General features: G+C 38.7%; 1 protein-coding gene across 4 annotated transcripts in view; it reads left to right on the top strand.

Moving 5' to 3' along the window:
* The window catches only part of LOC149167846 (exocyst complex component SEC6-like), a 504,852-nt gene that overhangs the window by 148,883 nt on the left and 334,646 nt on the right, over positions 1-21,323 (top strand). For all 4 annotated transcript variants that reach the window (XM_089433197.1, XM_089433196.1, XM_089433194.1 and 1 more), the window contains one exon: positions 19,956-20,011. In XM_089433197.1, the coding sequence (XP_089289323.1) occupies positions 19,956-20,011 (56 nt within the window). The remainder of the gene's footprint in view (positions 1-19,955; positions 20,012-21,323) is intronic.

Raw genomic sequence — 21,323 nt, 5'->3', positions numbered from 1 at the left:
CCAAGGTCTTGAGTTCCCTTCAAGTACCTTAGAACTCTTTTTGCAGCAGACCAATGTCCCTCACAAGGCTTTTGCATAAACCTGGAGAGGATTCCAACAGCAAATGAAATGTCTGGTCTGGTAGTAGTGAGGTAGATGAGACTTCCTACAAGCTGTCTATACTTTGTTGCATCCTCAAATTCTTTTCCTTCAGTAGATGTGAGCTTCAAGTTTTGTTCCATTGGAGTAGAAAGGGGATTGCACTCTGTCATGCCAAATCTGTATAACAAATCTCCAATGTATTTCTTTTGAGAAAGAAATATGGACTTTGGATGTTGGGTTACTTCAATGCCAAGATAGTAATGAACATAGCCCAAATCAATCATTTCAAAAAATTTTCCTAATTCTTTCTTTATGGATGCAATATAACTTTCATTGTTCCCTGTCATTAAAAGATCATCTACATATACCACAAGATATACAACTGTTTTGCCAACTTTCTTGACAAATAAAGTTGCATCATCAAGATCAAAATGATTGAAGTTGCGTTTCAGAAGATGCTCAGTTAGTTTTTCATACCAGGCTCGTGGTGCTTGTTTGAGGCCATACAAGGACTTCACAAGTTTGCATACTTTGTGTTCATGTCCTTTCACAGCAAATCCTTCAGGCTGGGACATAAAAACATTCTCTTTTAGATCTCCATTCAAGAATGCAGTTTTTACATCCATTTGATGGACTTTCCAACCGTTCTGAGCAGCTAGTGCAAAGAGTGTCCGGATGGTGGCCCATTTTGCTGTGGGAGCAAAAGTTTCCTCATAATCGACCCCTTCCTTCTGTGCAAAACCTTTTGCCACAAGCCTAGCTTTGTGCTTGTCAAGTGAGCCATCAGCTTTGCACTTGTTCTTGTAGACCCACTTGCAGCCAATTGGTTTGGTTCCAAATGGAGGATCAACCAGCTTCCAAGTGCCATTCTTTATGAGGGCATCATACTCCTTCTGCATCGCTTCTTTCCATTCATCATGAGAAGCAGCTTCTTTGAAGGAAGTTGGTTCAAAATCTGTAGACAAGTTCAATTCACAATCATAAGTAATATCCATATCAACAGGTGAATTAGAGTTATCTACATCACCTCCATCTTGTCGGTTTGTATTTCTGGTTCCTGTTTTTCCAATTTCATCAGGATGAACACTTTCAAGTGTCTTTGTCAGCCACTTTGGAGGACCTTTCTGAGATGGTCCAGGCTGTTTTGTTGATTGAGTTGGGACTGAATCAAGATTAAGTCTCCCAATTCTATCAATTACATCACTTAAAGCATCATCCGTTGTTGGAGTGTCATGCAGGGGAGATTGTTCTTCAGAAGGAGATTCCACATGTTGATCTAGTATAGGAATCCCCCCTTCAAGATGTGGAATCTGATTATCAAACTCTTGAAATGATTTCGGTTTTGTGAATCTATCCAAGCGATCAAGTTGCCGCTCAACAATACTGTCAGATTTGGATGATTCAAGAAAAATGACATCTCTAGATAAAACAAACTTTTTATTTACTTCATCATAAAGGCGGTATGCTTTAGATGTGTTTGAATACCCCAGGAAGATACACTTACGACTTCTAGCACCAAGTTTGTTTCTATGTACCTTTGGTATTAAAGCATAACAGGTGGAACCAAATACCCTGAGATGTTTTACCGAAGGAACATGTCCATACCACAATTCATAAGGAGTCTTGTTTCTTATAGCACTAGATGGACATCTATTCTTTATATATGCAGCACATAGAACAGCATCAGCCCAAAACATTGTCTTTACATTTTTGAAGAAAAGCATGGATCGTACCATATTCAAAATTGTTCTGTTCATTCTTTCAGCTACACCATTCTGTTGAGGATTATAAGTCACAGTTGTTTGATGTTTAATCCCATGTTGGCGAAGATAGTGTTCAAATTCATTTGATATATATTCTTTTCCATTATCAGTGCGAATAGACCCAATATGAGATTGTGCATCATTTTCAATCCACTTATGAAAATTCTTGAATGTTTGAAAAGCATCAGATTTGTTCTTCAATAAGTAAACCCAACACATTCTGGTGTAATCATCAATAAATGTCATGATATATTTATTTCCATTTGCAGAAGGAACAGGCATTGGACCACATAAATCTGAATGAATAAGTTCAAGCTTCCTATGTGCTCTTGAATGTGAATCATGAAAAGACTGTTTGCTATGCTTTCCTAGAATGCAAGCATCACATTGTTTATGTTTTCTAGGAATTGTAGGCAAACCAGCAACACCATTTTTCTTCAATAAGCGGAGACTATCATAGTTTAAATGTCCAAATCTAGCATGCCATAATAAACTTGATGGAAGTGCACCTTCTTCATGATGAGAAATATATGAGAAATGTTGTGCATGAGCAGAGGTTCCTTGCAGTTTAAGAAGTCTTTCTTCTTCTATACCCCTCATGACAAGTGAGTGGTTAGATGCCTTTCTTACCTCAAGCTTGCCATCAAACATGTGAATGGAGTGACCTTGCTGGCGGATGTGCACCAGGGACAGCAAGTTTCTCTTCAGCTGTGGGAGATATAGAACATGGTCCAGAAGAAAGTCTGGAAGACCAGGCAGTTTAAGCCTGATTGTGCCAAGCCCTGATGGCTTGATTTTTGACTGATCTGCAAAGTATACTGCTCCATCAACATTGTCAGTGAAATCTTCAAAGAAATCTTTCCTATGAGTCATATGACAGGTTGCTCCTGAATCAAGCAACCAGTCATTTTTTGAAGAAGCAAGTGAAGCATTAAACAGATCTTCATTTACTCCAATGTTACATTGTGCCTCAATATAGTGAGCGGATTCAGGTGCTTTACCTTTGTCTGTGTCATCAGTTTTACCTTTCTGCTGATTTCTTCTCTGCTCAACCTTGTCCCATGGTAGCTTGCATGTAGAAGCATCATGTGATCCATTTTGTTTGCAGCGAATGCAATGCAGATCTGCCTTTTCTGCTTGAGGATGTCTGCCCCCCCTGCCTCTGAAGTATCTTCCTCTTCCTCTTCGTCCACCTCTTCCTCTTGTAGAATCTTGAGCAGGATGCTTTTCTTTACGAGCAAGGCAAACAGTCTCTTCAGAAGATTCAGGGACTGTTTTCTTTCCAAAGGCTTTCTCTCTTTCAGCAAACTTTTTCACAAGAGTGTCAAAGGTTATATCTTTAAGATTTCCATTTGCTTGTAAAGACTCAAGATAGTTAGAGTAGGTAGGATAGAGTGCTTTGAGAAAGGCAATAAGAGAGATATCCAGCTCAACCTTAGTGGATTTAATATCATGCACTATAGACTTTATTTCAGATGCAAGAGTAAGAGGATCATTATTTTTCAGTTCAAGAGTGAAGAGTTTAATCATGAGCTGAACAACTTCAAGTGCAGAATGTGTATCATAGAGTTCTTTCAGCTTTTATAAAGCTTCAAAGGCAGTGGAATAGGATGAAATATGACGACTTACTTCCTCATTTACAGATGCTGCGATCAATGCAAAGGCTTTGCTGTTCTTGTTTTCCCAAATGGCGAGTTCTTTGTCTGATGTGGGCTGCACAGGGTCTTTGTCTTCTTCTCCGACACACACTCCTTTCCACAGCTCATTGTAGATAAGGGTGTGTTTTACCATCCGGGACCATTCAGAATAGTTCTCCTTGCCAGTGAGAACTATTCCGACCATAGAAATGATTGAATGCATTCTGTAAAAATATCTCTGCTAAAAAAACTTCTGTTGATAAAAGACTTCTGCTGGAAAAATCTTATGCCACAACAAGACTTCTGCTACAAATCCCTCTAATGTGTGACAGAAGGCATCAGAATTTTATTGAAATATTATAACACTTTGTGCTTCAATACAGCATAAAACAAACTGTGCAAATGTTCTGTGCAAATGTTCTGCTCTGAATGCTTTCGAAAACTGCTTATATAACCCCTTGAAAACACAATTAATATAGCATAACTAACATGATCTCATTTTTTTTTTTTTTTTTTTTTAATGCAGAAATAATCCACGCTCATCGAACCACCATACACAGTCTTTGATGTCAGTCTTTAATGGAAAATGGCTTGTATAGGAGCAGTTCCAAAAAAAACGCAGTCATTAATAGAAAGCAGTCTTCAATACAATAAAAAACGCAGTAGCAATTTTTTACAATAAGATGCAGTCTTCAGTCTTCAATATAAAAAAAAAACGCAGTCACCATTACAAGCTTAAGCTTCTGCCGTTCCTTCAACCTCCACAGATTCTCGACATGAGCGTTACCGGGTTCTCTTTATATTACAAAAGCAGTTCCACGGTGACACAAGAAAATGGCTTGAATAGGAGCGTAATAAAAAACAGCGCATTCAAAAACTCAGATGGCTTGAATAGGAGCGTAATAAAAAACAGCGCATTCAAAAATACTGTAAAATACACTCAGTTTTTAACTTTCCTCACTTCTGCAATAACACAACCCACATTCTATGAAGACGCTCAATTCCATAACTTTGCCACTTGCTTCAAGCCTCTTTCCAGGCACCTCCGAGATTTGTACACCCCTCAAGAAACTTTTCCTATTTTGTGTATGGAAGTCAATTTACATGCCACTGTATTGCGTTGAAGCCATTAAATATTCAGAAATATGTAGAGTTGACAATGTAAAAAGAAATGTATATGGAACGCAGAGTTCATCTTCTAGAAAATAACTGAAGCAAGGGGCTGAGTGGCCGAGAGGGATGCCTGACACAGGTTCAGGAGTCTAAAGAATTGACTCTCAGGGACTTCGGACAAGCTCTAGACACAGATCGCACCAGCCATGTTTTGTGCAATTTCCGGAGCGACGCCGGAAGAACCCGTGGTTTCCAAGCGTTCGGGGTTGCTGTTCGAGAAAAGGCTGGTGGAAAAACACATTACGGAATATGGTACATGTCCTGTCACTGGAGAATCACTTTCAACAGATGACTTGGTCCCTGTCAATACACCAAAGGCAGTAAAGCCGAGGCCATTACAAGCTGCCAGTATTCCTGGAATGCTTGGTCTGTTTCAGAATGAATGGGATGCACAGATGCGTTGTCAGAGGCAGCGCAGAGAGGGGCAGATATGTCAGAGCAGGTATGTCAGAGGCAGCGCAGAGAGGGGCAGCGAATTGCCTGAATGAAACGCATGACAGAGGCAGCGTATTCAGGCCAGAGAGCGCAGAGGCAGAGGCAGGAGTTACAGCTAATTTAAGGGACTGGGACCTGAGCTCTGATACCATGTCAGGCCAGGGTAACTCCAGCAATTAATGAGCGCAAGACAGAAATGACTGACTTATTCATTAGACAATTATTTATTTATACATATACACAACGGATCAGTTCATCTTCTAGATGACTGTCCAGCTTCACCTCATCCGTTTCGGATTAGGTGTCAACAGAGAAATCATTTGCATTCATTTGTTAGTCACTGTTTAGCATTTTTTTCATAAATTTTTAGGATTGACATGCTAGTTTCAGCGTTTAATATGAATGATTTGGATCTCTGGTAATAAGTTAACAATGGTAAAATTTGGCTTCTAAAGTCTCTATAAATTAATGAAGAAATAAATCTAATTCATAAGGAACCTTGTCTGAAAGACTGGTGTCATACAAGTGAATTTTGGGAAGACTGTTTGTTGAATACCGAGGTCTGATAATGCACCTACAGCAGTGGTATAATTACGTAACAGTGATATAATAAGTAATATACAGTCACCTCATTTCCTTGGCATATCATTTGCATTGTTAGGCTCTTTCATTGCTTGGCATCTTTGGTTAAAGTGGCAATTATTGCATGATACAAGCTTACTGCCCTCTTAAGTCTGCTCTCTTTTTCATGCCCATTGCAAAATTGCAAATTTGCAAATAATGTAGCAAAAAAACTGTTTTGTAAAATGATGTGGTTATTAGTATTACTCATTAAGTTACTAATTCCAATTTTTTTTTGGTGCCCTAGGTTTGAATTAGCCCACTACAAAATACAAATATGCCAAAAGCCTTGGACCCATTTTGGGAGTATGGGAACCCTGATGGCGGGACAAATCGTGCATATCTTACTTGCAAATTGTGTGGGACCAGGATGACAGGTGGGGTTACACAACTGAAATACCATCTTGCTAGACTCGGTGGACATGATGTTGGGTTTTGTACAGTTTCTAGTCCGGAGCTTATACAAAAAGCTCTTGAGGCAATTGATGAAAAGGACGAAAAGAAGGAAGAGGCAGAAAGAAACAAAGCTGAACGTGCAGGTAGATCTTTTGGGATATCTTCTCCTGATTTTGATGTTGAGGGTAGTGGCCCTAGTGGGAGGGGCTCCACAGCTAGCACACCATCACATGCTACTGCTAGTGCGACTACGAGGTCATCATTTTTTGTTCCACAAACAGGACCTGGAGCACAACCTGGCATAAAATCACTTGTTAAAAAGAAGGAGAAGCAAGAAGTAGATAGAGTCATGGGGAGGTGTATTTTCTGGAGCGACTTACCTCTCAGCATCACCAAAACCAATCCATTTTGGCAGCCAATGTGTGATGCTATTGCTGTTGTGGGCCCAGGGTACAAAAGTGCCACATATGAGGAGTTGCGGGGGCCAATTCTTCAAGCAGAAAAGCAGGACATCAACTCTAGATTGGCGGAGTTGAAAAAGACATGGGAAGTTACTGGATGCACAATGATGTCTGATGGTTGGACAGATAGGAAGGGTAGGACCCTTCTAAATTTCTTGGTACATTGTCCTAAAGGTACCATGTTTATTAAATCGTTGGATGCATCAGAGCATATCAAAGATGCAACAACAATATGTGAGTTGTTAGATGGGTTCATTCGGGAGATTGGTGTGCAGAATGTGGTGCAAGTCATAACAGACAATGCATCTAATTATGTGTTTGTTGGCAAAATGCTTATGGAGAGGCATCCCACATTGTTCTGGACTCCGTGTGCAGCACATTGTTTCGATTTGTTGCTTGAGGATATGGGGAAACTCTCCTTCATCAAGGAGGCGGTTGATATAGCTAGGAGCATCCCCAAGTTTATTTATAACCATGCTTTTGTTCTTAGCCTCATGAGGAGGTTCACTACAAACAAGGAGTTGCGGTGTCTTGCCATCACACGTTTTGCCACAACCTTTATTACTCTTCAGTCTTTGCTTCGATGTCAGTTCGAGTTGAAGCAAATGTTTGTGTCTGATGATTGGCGTAATTGTAGATACAACAGGAGACATGACGGGAAAGCCATTGTAAAAATGGTGTACTCTGAGACTTTTGGGCATGGAGTAGAAGAAGCATGTGCAGTTAGTGAACCTATAGTAAAGGTTCTTAGATTGGTGGATGGAGAGAAGCCTGCAATGGTTTATTTGTATGAGGGCATGGATAGGGCCAAGGAGGCCATTCGTTCCTATTATGCAGACAAGGGTTTTGTTGGCCTTGATAGGCAGATGATGTTATGGGATGTGATCGATAGTCGATGGACAGGGATGCTTCATCGACCCATTCATGCAACAACACTCTTCCTCAACCCCGCATTTTCATACAAATGCAACTTTGATTTTGATGGCGAGGTGATGGAAGGGCTCCATTCTTGTATTCAGAGGATGGTACCTGATCCTGAGCTTTGTAGCAAAATCAATCGCGAGATATAGTCTTATCGGGATTGTGTTGGCCTATTTGGCTTTGATGATGCTATTAGGGAAAGGACCCTCTTCATGTCACGTAAGTGACAAGTCATCACTCATTAGAAATTAGAATTTTCAATTTAGAATTTCCTTACTTATAAATTTATAATTCTATTTTTTTAAAATTCAATTACGTAACTTTTATTTGAAAGTTTAATTATGTTTTAAGTTTTTGAATTTTTTATTTCATTATTTTGTTGTAGATATTTGGTGGTGAAGTTATGGTGCAAGGGCACCAAATTTGCAGAAATTGGCCATACGAATCTTGAGTCAAACATGTAGCTCTTCAGGGTGTGAGCGCAATTGGAGTGTATTTGAGAAAATACATGCCAAAAAGCGCAACAGGTATAACTTTGAGCTCAAGCCTTCAGTTGAGCAATTACACTTAATCTAATTTTTAATTTTTAATTTATGACCTTCAAGTGTCAGGAGTCAAGAGTCAAGACTCATTACTTTTTTTGACACTCTTACAGGTTGGAGTTCGCACCCCTCAACGATTTGGTGTATGTGCATTACAACATCCGACTTCGAGTGAGGCAAATAGAATCACCAATGGAACAAGATGCCATTTCCTTAGACAATATTGATGTATTGTCTCCGTGGAGGGTGGAGTCTGAGGAGCCCATCTTGGAGGAATCACTTTCATGGTTAGAGGCAGTGGCAGATGATCTATTAGAGCAGGGGCAGCAAGAGGAGGACTCAGAGTCGGAGGAGCAACAACACTCAGAGGAGGAGCAAGAGGAGGAGGAGGAGGACACTGCGGGAGCATCAGCATCAACACCATCTGCCATAGATATAGGAGAGCATAGCCCCATACCTAGCATTCATTATTTGACATTAGGTGCAGAGGCAGGGTCAGGACCTTCTACTACTAGGGGCAGGCCTGGCAAACAACCCATCATGTTTTCCCGTAAAAGGGGGAGAGGGCAGTGATTTCAGATAGATAGCTGCTAGTTTTATTTGTTATGCTACATATAACTCATGATGATGAGATACTTTTATATATGTGATGTTATTTTGTATTGGTTCTCCACATTTGAGTCCTTGAATGGACAACTATCAGGGATCAACAGGGTTTGGTATCGCCTTTGATGTATCATTTCTATTTGACATCATATATATCAGTGTTCTCTTTATATTTATGTGCCAATGTGTTTATTTCATGTTGTTATTGCTTTACATGTTTAAAAATCTGAAAAAAATGAATATATTATGCATTTTTTATGCTTGCCGATATTTGCCGATATTTTCGCCGATATTGCCGATAAGATATTTTCTGGACCCTCGTCGATATTTTCCCGATACCAATATTATCAACATTGGTTTAATGTGGTCTATTTTCAGAGTTTCCTGTATGCCTACAAGGCTCCTAAGTACACTTGGGCTTTTTTGGGACAAGATGTAGGGCACAATTTTCAAGGACATTGAGGGTTATTTAATGGGGGTTTTTCATTGTGGAAACGTTGGATTCAAACAAATTTCATCTCTATTATTGAGATTTGAAGTCTGTTTTTACTTGTAATTATTGAAGTGTAAAGTGGAATAAAACTTGATCATTTTGGGATACATGTTTGTTGTCTTTCTCCTAGCATTAATTGATTGTTAGTTTTTGGTAGTAGTGGGCATGTGTTCTACTCTCTATGGTGTCTAATAGGCTAAGGAACACGATCTCCAAAACCCATAAAAGGTTTCACGAGAAAAACTTTAGAAACACCTCAATTAGATTAATTGACCATAATTAAATATTTCCCTAAGTCTAACTTACAAAAATTGGTTAATTAAATCAGAATAATTGAGGGAAATTGATTTTTCTCTGGAGACTTTTCGAAAAGTGAATTGATGGAGTCAAGATGATCATAGCTATTGATTGAGATGTGATCATGGCCATTGGTTGTCCAATAGAAGGTTATAAGAGCAAGTCGATGGGGTTTGGAGAAGACAATAGAAAATAGTTAATCACAAAGCAGTTTGACATACCCAGTTGTAGTGATTCAACAAGGGTGCAGTTGAAACTAGGGAAACACTGAGCAATGGGGTTTCAACAGAGATTTGGGAGGAAAATTCCAGAGGAGATTTCCTCACATTTTCTAGTGTCTTAGTGACAGGAAGAGGAGGCCAAATCAACTAGTGCGAGTAGCCAGTTTGACAGTGCGAGTGGCAAAGGGGCTCATTTCAATAAGCCAGAGTCAGATCTATCACCCGAAGGCTGTTATGTAAAAAATAGTTAATTTTAGGTTTATTATTTAATTTAGGTTTAGTTAGGCGAAAGGGCACGATCATAAGATCATGCCCTTTCCTAAAGGGTGTCCATGGCGATATATAAGCCAGGTAACCCACTGTAAACATCATCATCTGTAATTTATCTAATTATTAATAAAATATCTGCATATCTATTTCTGCGTTCATAAGTTTTTCGTCTCATCTGGTATCAGAGCGGTTGATCCTCGTGCACTCTCCCGCTGCACAGACCTTTTAGGACGCCATTCGCATCTCATACACCTGTATCCGTCCAACGCTATTGTCATTCGTCCAACAACCGTATCATACAACGTTGTTCCGTCTAGTTCTGTCCAACTTTCGGTCTTCTCCTTCATCAAACGCTACATTTTTTCCCCACTGTAGTCAACGGGAAGGCTGCGTCATACTGGCTGACTGCGTGGGCTCTGCGGGAAGGCTGCGTCATACCAGCTGTAAGCTCACGTTTCATTATTCCTGTGCGGTGTGCGGTTATTAATCCTGTCCACATTCACCAGCCATCCGGGTAACGAACACCAAGAATCACGACTGTTCGGGTAACGAACGCCAAGAATCAACGGGTTCTGTCAGCCAACGTGACGGTTTGGGAGTAATATACAATATATATAATATATAGCTATACCATTAATTCATATATATGTTATATATATATATATATTACGTAACTTTATTTAATTATATTATATATTATATATAATATATATAATTTAATTAATTAAATTTATTTTAATTAATTAAAAAATTATATATATATATAAAAATTAATTTAATTAATTAAAATTATTTTAATTAATTAAAAAGTTATATATATATATATATATATATATATATATACAAAAGTTAATTTAATTAATTAAATTTATTTTAATTAATTAAAATTTATATGTATAAAATTTATTTTAGCTAAAAAAAAAAGAGGGAAAATATTTTCGCTGGCCAATAAATACACGCCCCCGCAAACCCGCTCAATGTCGACAATGACAATGGCGGATTTCCAGAAAAAATTGGTTGATGCAGAGCATAAGATAAATAACAACCACGACGAGGTCAGTAAAAGATTAAATGAAGTCGAGAGCAAGCTTGGGGAGCAAGCAGACAAAATCAAAAATCTTCAAGATACGACGAATCAAATAGAAATAAAGATGGAAGATTACCATGTCCAGACAGAAGCAGGGATCAGAGAGGTCTTAACAATGCTGAAAAGTCTGTGTAAAAGGTCGAATTGTACACCCAAACAACTACTAAAAGAAGGTGAAGAGAATCAAGAACACATTTCATCAGATTCAACTAAGTCCACAGACTCTCATGACAAAGTTGAATCCCAAAAAAAACAGCGACACCCCACCAAGAAGCGAGTAACACAGCCTTTACAAACAAGCAACTCTGGGATAACTTTACCAATCAACACCCTTTTTTCGCTCAACCAGTAGCAACATACCAGCGACGAGCAAAAGTCGAGATGCCTAAATTCGATGGAAACGAAAAAAACAATGTTGCATGGATAAATAAAGCAGAAGAATACTTTGAGATATATGACATCAATGAGGATGACGAAAAGCTCAGGCATGCATCCATGAAAATGGAAGGAGAAGCATATAACTGGTATATGTGGTGGAAAAAGACAACACATGTCATTAGCTGGAGAAAATTTAAAGATGCATTCTTCAAAAGATTCCAAGGTGTAAAGGAAGAAGAATTCTTTTCAAAACTCATCAAATTACGACAAAAAGGAAGTGTGGATGAATACACTCAAGAATGGGAGACCTTAGTAACACGAGTACCTGGGTTATCAGAATCTCGTCTAATTCAGTCATACATCTCGGGACTCAAAACCCATTTACAAGCAGAACTTGAGATGCATGACATTACATCTATAGAAGTAGCAAGACGAAAAGCAAAAACAGCCGAAAAGAAATCCGAACCAATATTTTGGTCAATAGCGGAAAAAGCTTATGCAAGACGAAGGATACCCCAGTATGTGGACTCAAATAATATAAGATATGTTCCACCACATTGTCGTGAAGATGAAAAATCTAATGTGGAAATGCAAAGGATAAAAGAGGGTAAATGTAAACGCTGTGGTGAGAAGTGGGACCCCAAACATAGATGTGCTAAAGGAAAAGAACCAAAGAACCTATATAATTGTGAAGCAACCAATGATTCAAACAGTGAAGATTATGACGTAGAAGACACAGAAGACGCCCCAGAATTCTCACCAGAACTAGATGATGGAAGTATTCCACAAGTATCATTATCAGCTATGACAGGTATATCACAACCTCAGACTTTAAAGTTAAAAGGACACATAAAGAAGAACAACGTAGTGGTTCTCGTCGACTCTGGAAGCACACACAATTTTCTAAATGCAACCGTGGCAAAGAGACTCAATATCTTTTCGTTTCCCTTACCAAACATGAAAGTGATGGTAGCTAATGGTAAGAAGATTGAAAAGGTAGGGAAATGCCATAAGGTCAATTTGCAGATTCAAGACTTTAATCTAGAGTCTCCATTCTTCACGGTACCGTTAGGAGGAGTAGATGTAGTCTTAGGTATCCAATGGTTACGAACTTTAGGTACTTATGCCGCCAACCATCAAGTACAATTTATAAAATTCAAATGGGGAGGTCAGAAGTACAAGCTACATGGATTCCAAGCACCAGAAAATCAAGTTGTATCATCATCTCAGATGATGAAACTAACTCGAAAAGGAGCACCTGCTTATGTAGTACAATGTCATCAGTTAGAAATGTTATCTGCAAATATGACCAGAGAAGAGTCACCAGAGATACAAGATCTGATTCGGAAGCATGAAAAAGTATTTCAAGACCTACCTATGAAGATGCCACCTAATAGGGAAATTGAGCATACAATAGAAGTCAAGGTAAGATCAGACCCCGTCAACATCAAGCCATACCGATATTCACATCACCAAAAAATGGAAATTGAGAGATTGATCCAAGACCTTTTAAAATGTGCGACCTTGATCATCTCTAATTTTATCTTTTAATAAAACATTTATACATATTTTCTGCGTATCAGAAGTTTTTTTTTTACTTCATGAGGGAAGAGTCATTTTAGAACCAGAAGGTATTTTGTCCACTAGAGAAAGAAAGCTTCGTTATCGTACTATCAAGGAATATCTGATCAAGTGGAAGGACTTGCCCGAAGAAGAAGCTTCTTGGGAGAATGAAGCATTTTGTCAACAACATCCGTCGTTACGTATGCTTTGAGGACAAAGCATTCTTTCGAGAGGAAGGCAATGTTATGTAAAAAATAGTTAATTTTAGGTTTATTATTTAATTTAGGTTTAGTTAGGCGAAAGGGCACGATCATAAGATCATGCCCTTTCCTAAAGGGTGTCCATGGCGATATATAAGCCAGGCAACCCACTGTAAACATCATCATCTGTAATTTATCTAATTATTAATAAAATATCTGCATATCTATTTCTGCGTTCATAAGTTTTTCGTCTCAAAGGCAAAGCGAGCAGGCCTAGAGCAGTGCTAGAGGTAGACCAACTTGCAGGGAAGGGTTCCTAGTGGTTGTACGAATTTTCTGGAGCAACAATGTGCATTTCTAGTCAGGTAGTGCGAGTAGCAGGAGGAGCGTGAGTAACCTAGGAGAGGCCAGTTCGAGTTGCAGAGGGAGACTTTGAGTCTCTAGTATACTTTTCCAGTGAAGATCAATTTTTTCTGGAGTGTTGCCAGTGTTAGGCAAGCAGATAATTGTACCCTCTAATTTGTTGAAGATAAATAATAATAAAACTCTCATTTGTTGAATTGGTTTTCCCTTCAGGGTTTTTCCAAAGATGATTGTCCAAAACTAACGGTGTCATATTATTGTGTGTGTGTGCATTATTTTCTCTTTTCCAGTATTTTGTCTTTTGCAGCGTATTTTATTTGTGAAGAATTGCAGTGTGAGTTTATTGATATTTGCTGCTAATAATTAACAAAAGACAAATAAATTGCATAAGTTAGGAGGTAAATTTCTAGTTGCTATAGTTCGTGGAAATTTCATGGTATCAAAGGATATCATATCATAGAAGTTCTAGAGCGAAGTTAATGTAGATTATAGGGAGATATAAAGCACTGAAAAGCATATCTATGCAGGCCAGGTAGGCAACGGGAATTTTAGAGCTAGCAATTTGATTTCTAGTCCAGGGAGGTGACTTGAAGGAAGTGCAAGTTGTCTCAATGAGTAGCAGTAGGTAGTGAGGTTGCCAGAAAAGGTTTTCGGAGGGAGATTAGATTTCGAATAGAAGACCTAACGCAAAAGGGTTTGTAGCATAAGGGTTTTGCAGTAGTAGATCAGCGCAGGGCCTGGAAGAGAAAGAACACAATGGTTTGTACCCAGTTTATTTATTTCTCCGGTGTATTTGAGATCCATAGATTTTCCAATGATGGCTGCAGAAAGATTCAGAGATCAAGATGACTTGGATTTGTCTTCTAGATTGGAAGATGAATTCCCTGAGATAGCTTGCCTCTCTAGCTCGACTTCACAGGGTGTTTGGTATATAGACAATGGAGAATCAACACACATGACAAGGGATAGAGACTACTTCTCCAGCTACATGGAGGAGGAGATGGACTTCTAGATGCAGATGGGAAACAACACAAAGTGTACTCCAATTGGGAGAGGTACCATCGATATTTAGAGGGAATCAGGAGCAAGCGCCAAGTGTTACAGATGTGTTGCATGTGCCACATTTGGGCATGAACCTGATTTCAGTTTCTAAACTACAGGATAAGGGGTATGATGACTACTTCGTAGGGAAGAAGGTGAAGCAAATTGGGTTCAAAGCAATAGATTATATAAGTTGCAACTCGATTCTCCAAAGGTACTAGTTAGCAGCTACCAGTAGCAATGGTAGAGACCTGGGTTAATTGTGGCATAGGATAATGGGATATTTATACTATGGGGCCCCAAAAATAGTGGACAAGGGGTTGGCCCCTTGTTCTCCAAATAATAAACCCGTGGTGCTCTCAATGGGTGTGAGGGCACTCAAGTAACCTCATGTATTTCCAAGTAGATCGAAGATGCCTGTAGACCATCTGTAAGGGCTTAGATGATGTAAGTGATGCCACATCAGCATACAAGTCCTGGGTCATCTTCCAAGTGCATGGTATAACTTTGGGGTCGACTTGGCATGGTGAACCAGGTGCATCTTCCTCGTCCAATAGGTGATACTCGAGCAATCTCTGAACATTTCTGAGGATTCATGGAGTGTTGTCTATTGCTGTGGAGGCCCATGGCTCTTTACACACACCCTACATGTGCCAATGTAGCCCTCTGGAGGATTAGGACCTTGTATAGGGAGACCAAACCGAAAATGGAGACCGTCTGCAATCCTGCATAAGATCCAATGCGTCCCCTAGCCTTCCAGTACAACAAGTCATTTAAGGAAATCAAATTAAGGAGCTTACAAACTATGGACAACAGGTGGGCACTTCATAATGACATGCTCTTCCATAGTGGGCTTTGGCATGTGCTAATGTCTCCAAGCTCCAAATGGGGTTAACCAAGTACCTTATTAGCTGGTTTCTAGCTTTAAATGGGATAGTATGTCCAAGGTACATCCTTCAAAGGGTGGTGGCATGTGATAAAGAGATGAATGGAGTAGGGAATGAATGGGGTAGCCCTAGGCCACATGCTGGGGTACTAGGGTAGCTAGCAAAAGGGAAGCCCACACTTGGGTATATAATGTATAGGAGGGAGCAATCATGGTACATAAGGTGCCCCGACCTTAATTTTTCCACCCTTCTCTATATGCTTTTTGCCTTTTATGATTTTTCTTTGATTAACTTCTCGGGGCTCAAGGGATAAGAGCATGATGTGTAGGGTATAGTAGGAATATCACAGTTTCAGCATTGAGGGTTTCAAGTGAGATCCTCACACTAGTTTCCGTGGATCTCATTGCCACCCTAGCTAGTGGCCTTTCAATTTTGGTTGACATTCTTGCCAACCTAGTTGAATTATCTCAAGAGATTATTTTGTCGATCTAATCAAGTTTGATTGGAGGCAATCTTCAGTGCCAAGGAGCATATTTTGTTTGTAGGAGGACAAATTTATATCAACTAAGGTGGCTGAGTTGTTCTAAAAGGAAGGCTGAGTACTATCTTCAAATTTAGGCGGAATTTCTTCTGCCAAGAGAAGCCAAATTGTTGATCATTTATCAGGGGCTCGAGCTATTCTTTGAAGGCCGAATTTTCCATAACCTGGGAGGATGAGTTGCTAGGTTTCAAGGGCCAAGGTTCAGTGTATTCATCAGTGATCATACTTAGAATTGTGATATCAATATCATCCTTTAACAGAGGGCCGAATTGATCCACTAGAAGTAGGATTATTCTATTGGTTCAGATGCTGAGTTTCTTTATACCAGAGGCCAGATTCTGCTGATCAAGGGGCCAAATTATTTCTATCAAGAGGGCTGCATCTACAATACTGAATCAACATTTGAAGTTGGAATTATTATCTTGAGAGGAAAGGCTGAATTCCATTGTTCCAGGAGAGTGAACTGATCATCATATTTCTTGTTATCTCAACATTGTTAGGAGGCCAATTTCCTGTAGAAAACTTCAACATTGGAGATGGAGACCTTCCTTATGGTGGCCACATCATTGGTGTAACAGTGTGCCTATTTCGTAATCTGTAGTAGACCGAATTTATTGTAGATCAGTGGCAAGTTGGGAGGCCACATTCATTATTTCCCTGGAGATCGATCCCTTGTTTCCTGTAGAGGCTGAGAGCTCATTCCTTAAGGCAGGATCCATATTTTGGCTGAGACTCAACAAGCACTTTGGGCCGAGTTTCCTTCAGAATTTTGGAAGGCCAAGATCGGTGAGCTGTATCCAATCTCCTGGTAGATGAATTCCTCAGACCATTGGCAGTTTGAGTTTGAAGCTGAATCCAGGGACAAGAACATCGTTGTATCAGTCCAGGATCATCTCATAAACATAATACCCTTGAGGTCGAGTTGGTCTGGTAATTTTGGAAGTTGTTCCAGGTTCATGGTACACAGTATTGATCCTCTTCAAGTTAATAAAAATTCTATTTGCCTATGCTATCACTATTGTTCTGAACAATTTTATTTGATTTGCAAATTGTTTGTCAGAATGTGTGTACGCTAACTGTTTGTCTAGAGTCTTCAGAGAAGAGATTTGAAATTTGTGGGAAAATTTTTGTGTGTTTTAAGTCTGGTTTAATCTATTCCAGGGTTGTAGAGGTTCAATTTGAGGGTTCAGAATCAGAAAAGGTCAGTTCTACACCAAATCGGTAGGTGCTGTGCCAGAACCTGTCATAAATGTGAAAACTTTTGGGTTCTATATAGGACCGTACAACTGATGATGGGGGCCACTTGAACTTAAATTTAAAATAAAATAAAGAAATCAATAAAATAAAACAACAAACCTAACCCTAAGCACACCCCCCTTCCCCCTCCCTCACCCCAAAAAAATGCTATTTATAGGGGTCCCTAGCCTCCCTTTCACCAACACAATTCATTTGAGCAATTTGACATTTTGAGCTGAGTTTCTTGGGCTGATTTAGAGAGCTGATTGAAAGGCTGATTTGAAGAACTTGTTGGTCTGATTTGGAGAGCTGATTGAAGGGCTGATCTATATGAGAAACTTTGCATATTTGTGTATAATGGTTTGGATTCACATGGATGCATATGAATATTCATGTATAATGGTTTCGATTAAAAATTTGTATATTTTAAGTATTTTTTGGTTCATTGATTTTGTGGTCTGATTTTGTTTCTGGTTTTTGTCCGGTTTCAGTTTTGGGGGTCAACCGGTTTGATGATCAGTCTGGTTGTGATAACATTGGTCTAGACATGGGGTGTTTTCTAGACATTGCTGTTTTTAGGGGAAAATGTCCAGGGATATTCCCCACATCCCTGAGAATGTGCCGTTCCAAACAATAATGTCACTATGTTATCTACCCATCATCAGGGACATGGAAATGCAAAAAATGCGCTTCATGCAGTGTTCCACGGAGATGTGTTCCCGACTCCCCGTGCTTACTTGCACTCCGGGGACGTTTGGGGGACATTTCCCTACGTCCCCAAAAAATGGAAACGCGAGGAAACTCGAAGTGGGGACGTTTCCTCTGAAAAGAGTAAACGTTTCTTGCGTTTCCAAAAAAAATTGAGGTCCAATAAAAAAAGTCAAATCCCTAGTTTTTTTATAAAATATTATAAATATACTATGAATCCATGGGGGGGAGGGTTTTTTTTGGTTATTTCATATTTGAAGGGACCAACAACACAATGGGATGTTGATCCAAGGGATGATGCATAGGTAGATATGGAGGAGGGACTTGATGTGACACATATGGGGTTGGTTGGTGTGCCTCTTAGCATGTTTGTGAATGCAAGTGATTTTGATTCAGATGGTGACATGGTTGATCCTGATTTATTCATGGAGTAGTTGGATGCAAAGACTAGTGGGGCATTACCTTGAGCAATTATGCTCATTTGTCATTTGATATGTTCTTATGTTATCTGCTTTTTTGTTTCGGACTTCAGTTGTAGACTTTAGTTTGTTTTGAATCTTGATATATGATATATTAGACTTGACTCTATAAAAAATTGAATCTTGATGTATCAGACTTGACTTTTATTTCAATATTCAGTATTCACAATTGGAACTTCAATATGGTTTAAACTTTTATTTTCATTGTACAATGTTAAAGTTACATGCATGATTGTATCATGTTTTTTGTTTTAAATTTGTTTCAGTTATATGATTCATCGATTTATCCTTCATGATGTAAGTGTTATATAATGATAAAGATAGTTAAATTATAAAATTTCAATGATATATTTATAATTTTTTAGTATTTTACTATTTTTGTCGGGGTCTCTTGTGTTCAAGACCCCGACGTTCCCTCACGTTTCCTAAAAATTGGTGGGGAGCTTTTGCATAGGCCGCTCTTGCATTTTCCCACTCCCCCGTCTGACTCTATAAAAATTTGAATCTTGATGTATCAGACTTGAATTTTATTTCAATATTCAATATTCACAGTTGGAACTTCAATATGGTTTAGACTTTTATTTTCATTGTACAATGTTAAAGTTACATGTATGATTGTATCATGCCTTTCTTTTTAAATTTGTTTCAGTTATATGATTCATCGATTTATCCTTCATGATGTAAGTGTTATATAATGATAAAGACAGTTAAATTATAAAATATCCATGATATATATTATAATTTTTTAGTATTTTACTATTTTTGTCGGGGTTCCTTGTCTTCAAGACCTTGATGTCCCCTCACGTTTCCTAAAAATTGGTGGGGAGATTTTGCATAGGCCGCTTTTGCGTTTCCCCACTCCCTCGTCCCCACATCCCAAAAGCTTGGTGGAACTATGGCTTCATGTGCTGCACACACATAGGTCCCATTTTGCTGCATCACTTAAGAGGCCATATTTTCCAAGGTTCATTGTAGGTTTATTATCTATAAAATTTAAATCCAAATTAAACTTCAATTAAGTATGGGGTTTGTGTCTCCTCCTTGTTGTTTGTGCCATGCATTAGTAGGGATGGAAACCCAACTATTCTGGTAAGTACCAATGCAAACACACTTTTTTTCTAGATCACAAGCTATGTATCGTAGCTTTTTCCTCTTGATTTAAGTTATTTGTCCAGTCATGACAGAGCAAGCTATTACAGAGACCAGCTTTTCTTGTTTCTCTATATAGAGAAGTTAAACAGTTGATCCTACTTTCTTGGTCTTGAACTCTAGGTCTCATTGTTAAGTGGTGACATACATTTGGATAATTGTGATTGAAGTTGGGATAAAGTTACCATTAGCAATGAGATGTTGGAATGTCTTTGGATAATTGTGAGGATCCCTTTTTGTCTAAATACAAGTAGATCTCAATATTAATGCCAATTTCCAATTATATTTTTGAGTTTATTTGGGGTTTGAGACTTTTGTATGAATTTTACTTTTATTATTTACTTTCCCAAAAATTTAATCTTCAATGTATAAAGACCATTAATGTGACCAAATTAACATCTCTCAGATTGCAGAGGAGCTTGCTGATATCTATGACTTCGTGGCACCTTGTTTTCCGCCAAGGTATGTAAGGATCTCGTTGCATATTCCTCTCCTAAAATCACTTTTCTTTACTCTCTCTCTCTTTTTTGTTGTGGTTCATTTCTCTTTTTTTCAAACTAATGGATTAAAAAGGTACTGGAGGAACTTTATCTCATTCCATTCATGGAAAAAATTCCATTAATCTCTGTTAGATTAATTAAACTGCCATTTGAATCATTTACTACCAAAGCAGGTTTCTGATTTTTTTTTTCTTGTTTTTAATCGATTTCTTGAGTAGCTTAAGTTATTTGCATCTGCTGTGAAGGATATTAATAATCCTTTGTTTGGTTACTTTACATGCATTATAATTTTTGAAAACGCTATCTTTAAAAAAAATGGTATTTTTGTTCAATTATGTTTCAGATGGATGTGAAGAGTGCCTTCCTAAATGGTCATCTAGAGGAAGAACTATACATATACTGACTGCCGGGACACCCGGTTCCAGGGAAGGAGCATTTGGTATACAGATTGAAGAAGGCTCTTTATGGGCTAAAAAATGCTCCCAGTTCATGATATATCAAAATTGACAAGTAGTTGTGAGAGCATAGATTCAAAATTCATCTTTTTGACCCCATTCTCTATGTCAAGGGCAAGAATTAGGATATGGGGATTCTAGTGATATATGTTATTATCTTGATGATATCATCATGATGGGTAGTGAGGCAGGAGCAGTTGCAAGGTAAAATCATATTTATGTTTAGCTTTATTTTTGTTTGGAACAAATTATGCTAAAAGCTTGCTAGACAGGTTTAGGGTGGAAAATTGTGTTAAAGTCCAACCAATTATTCTAGAGATAGAATGAAAGGGTTTAAATGTTAGATTGGAAGCGCCGAAGAACTATGCTCCCAAGGGATTGGATAAATGAAAATGCCCAAGTGAACACGACATGTCCAAAAGTATGAGAAAGGTTGGCTTGGCTAGAATTGGCAGGAAAAATCATATTCGTAAAAGGATAGACTAGACAAAATGTCTGTATATGCCCTATTACCCACCATTTTGTGGGTGATATCCCTAGGAGAAATTTTTTCTCCAAGATGGTCCTCAACTGGCAGCGAGTAGCCCCTTGTAGCCACCAACTAGCTCATTATGCATTTTCTCCGCCACTTGAGCTAGTCATGTGGTCCCTCGCCTATCTGCCATGATCGTATGTTTGAAGGTGGGCCTCTTGAACCTGAAGGTATGCCTTGTCATTTGGTAATTGAGTATTGTAGTTTGCTCATCATGGACACTTATGGGCATGGATTAATGGGGGGATTCGGCGGAAAGAATGGGTTAGGTCTGTGCCCTTGCCCCC

Source organism: Pinus tabuliformis, chromosome 5_1 (assembly GCF_031772625.1).
Source record: "Pinus tabuliformis cultivar Carrire ecotype Pingquan chromosome 5_1, CPIR1, whole genome shotgun sequence".
Taxonomy (NCBI): Eukaryota; Viridiplantae; Streptophyta; class Pinopsida; order Pinales; family Pinaceae; genus Pinus; species Pinus tabuliformis.
This window is presented reverse-complemented; position numbering and strand designations above follow the sequence as displayed.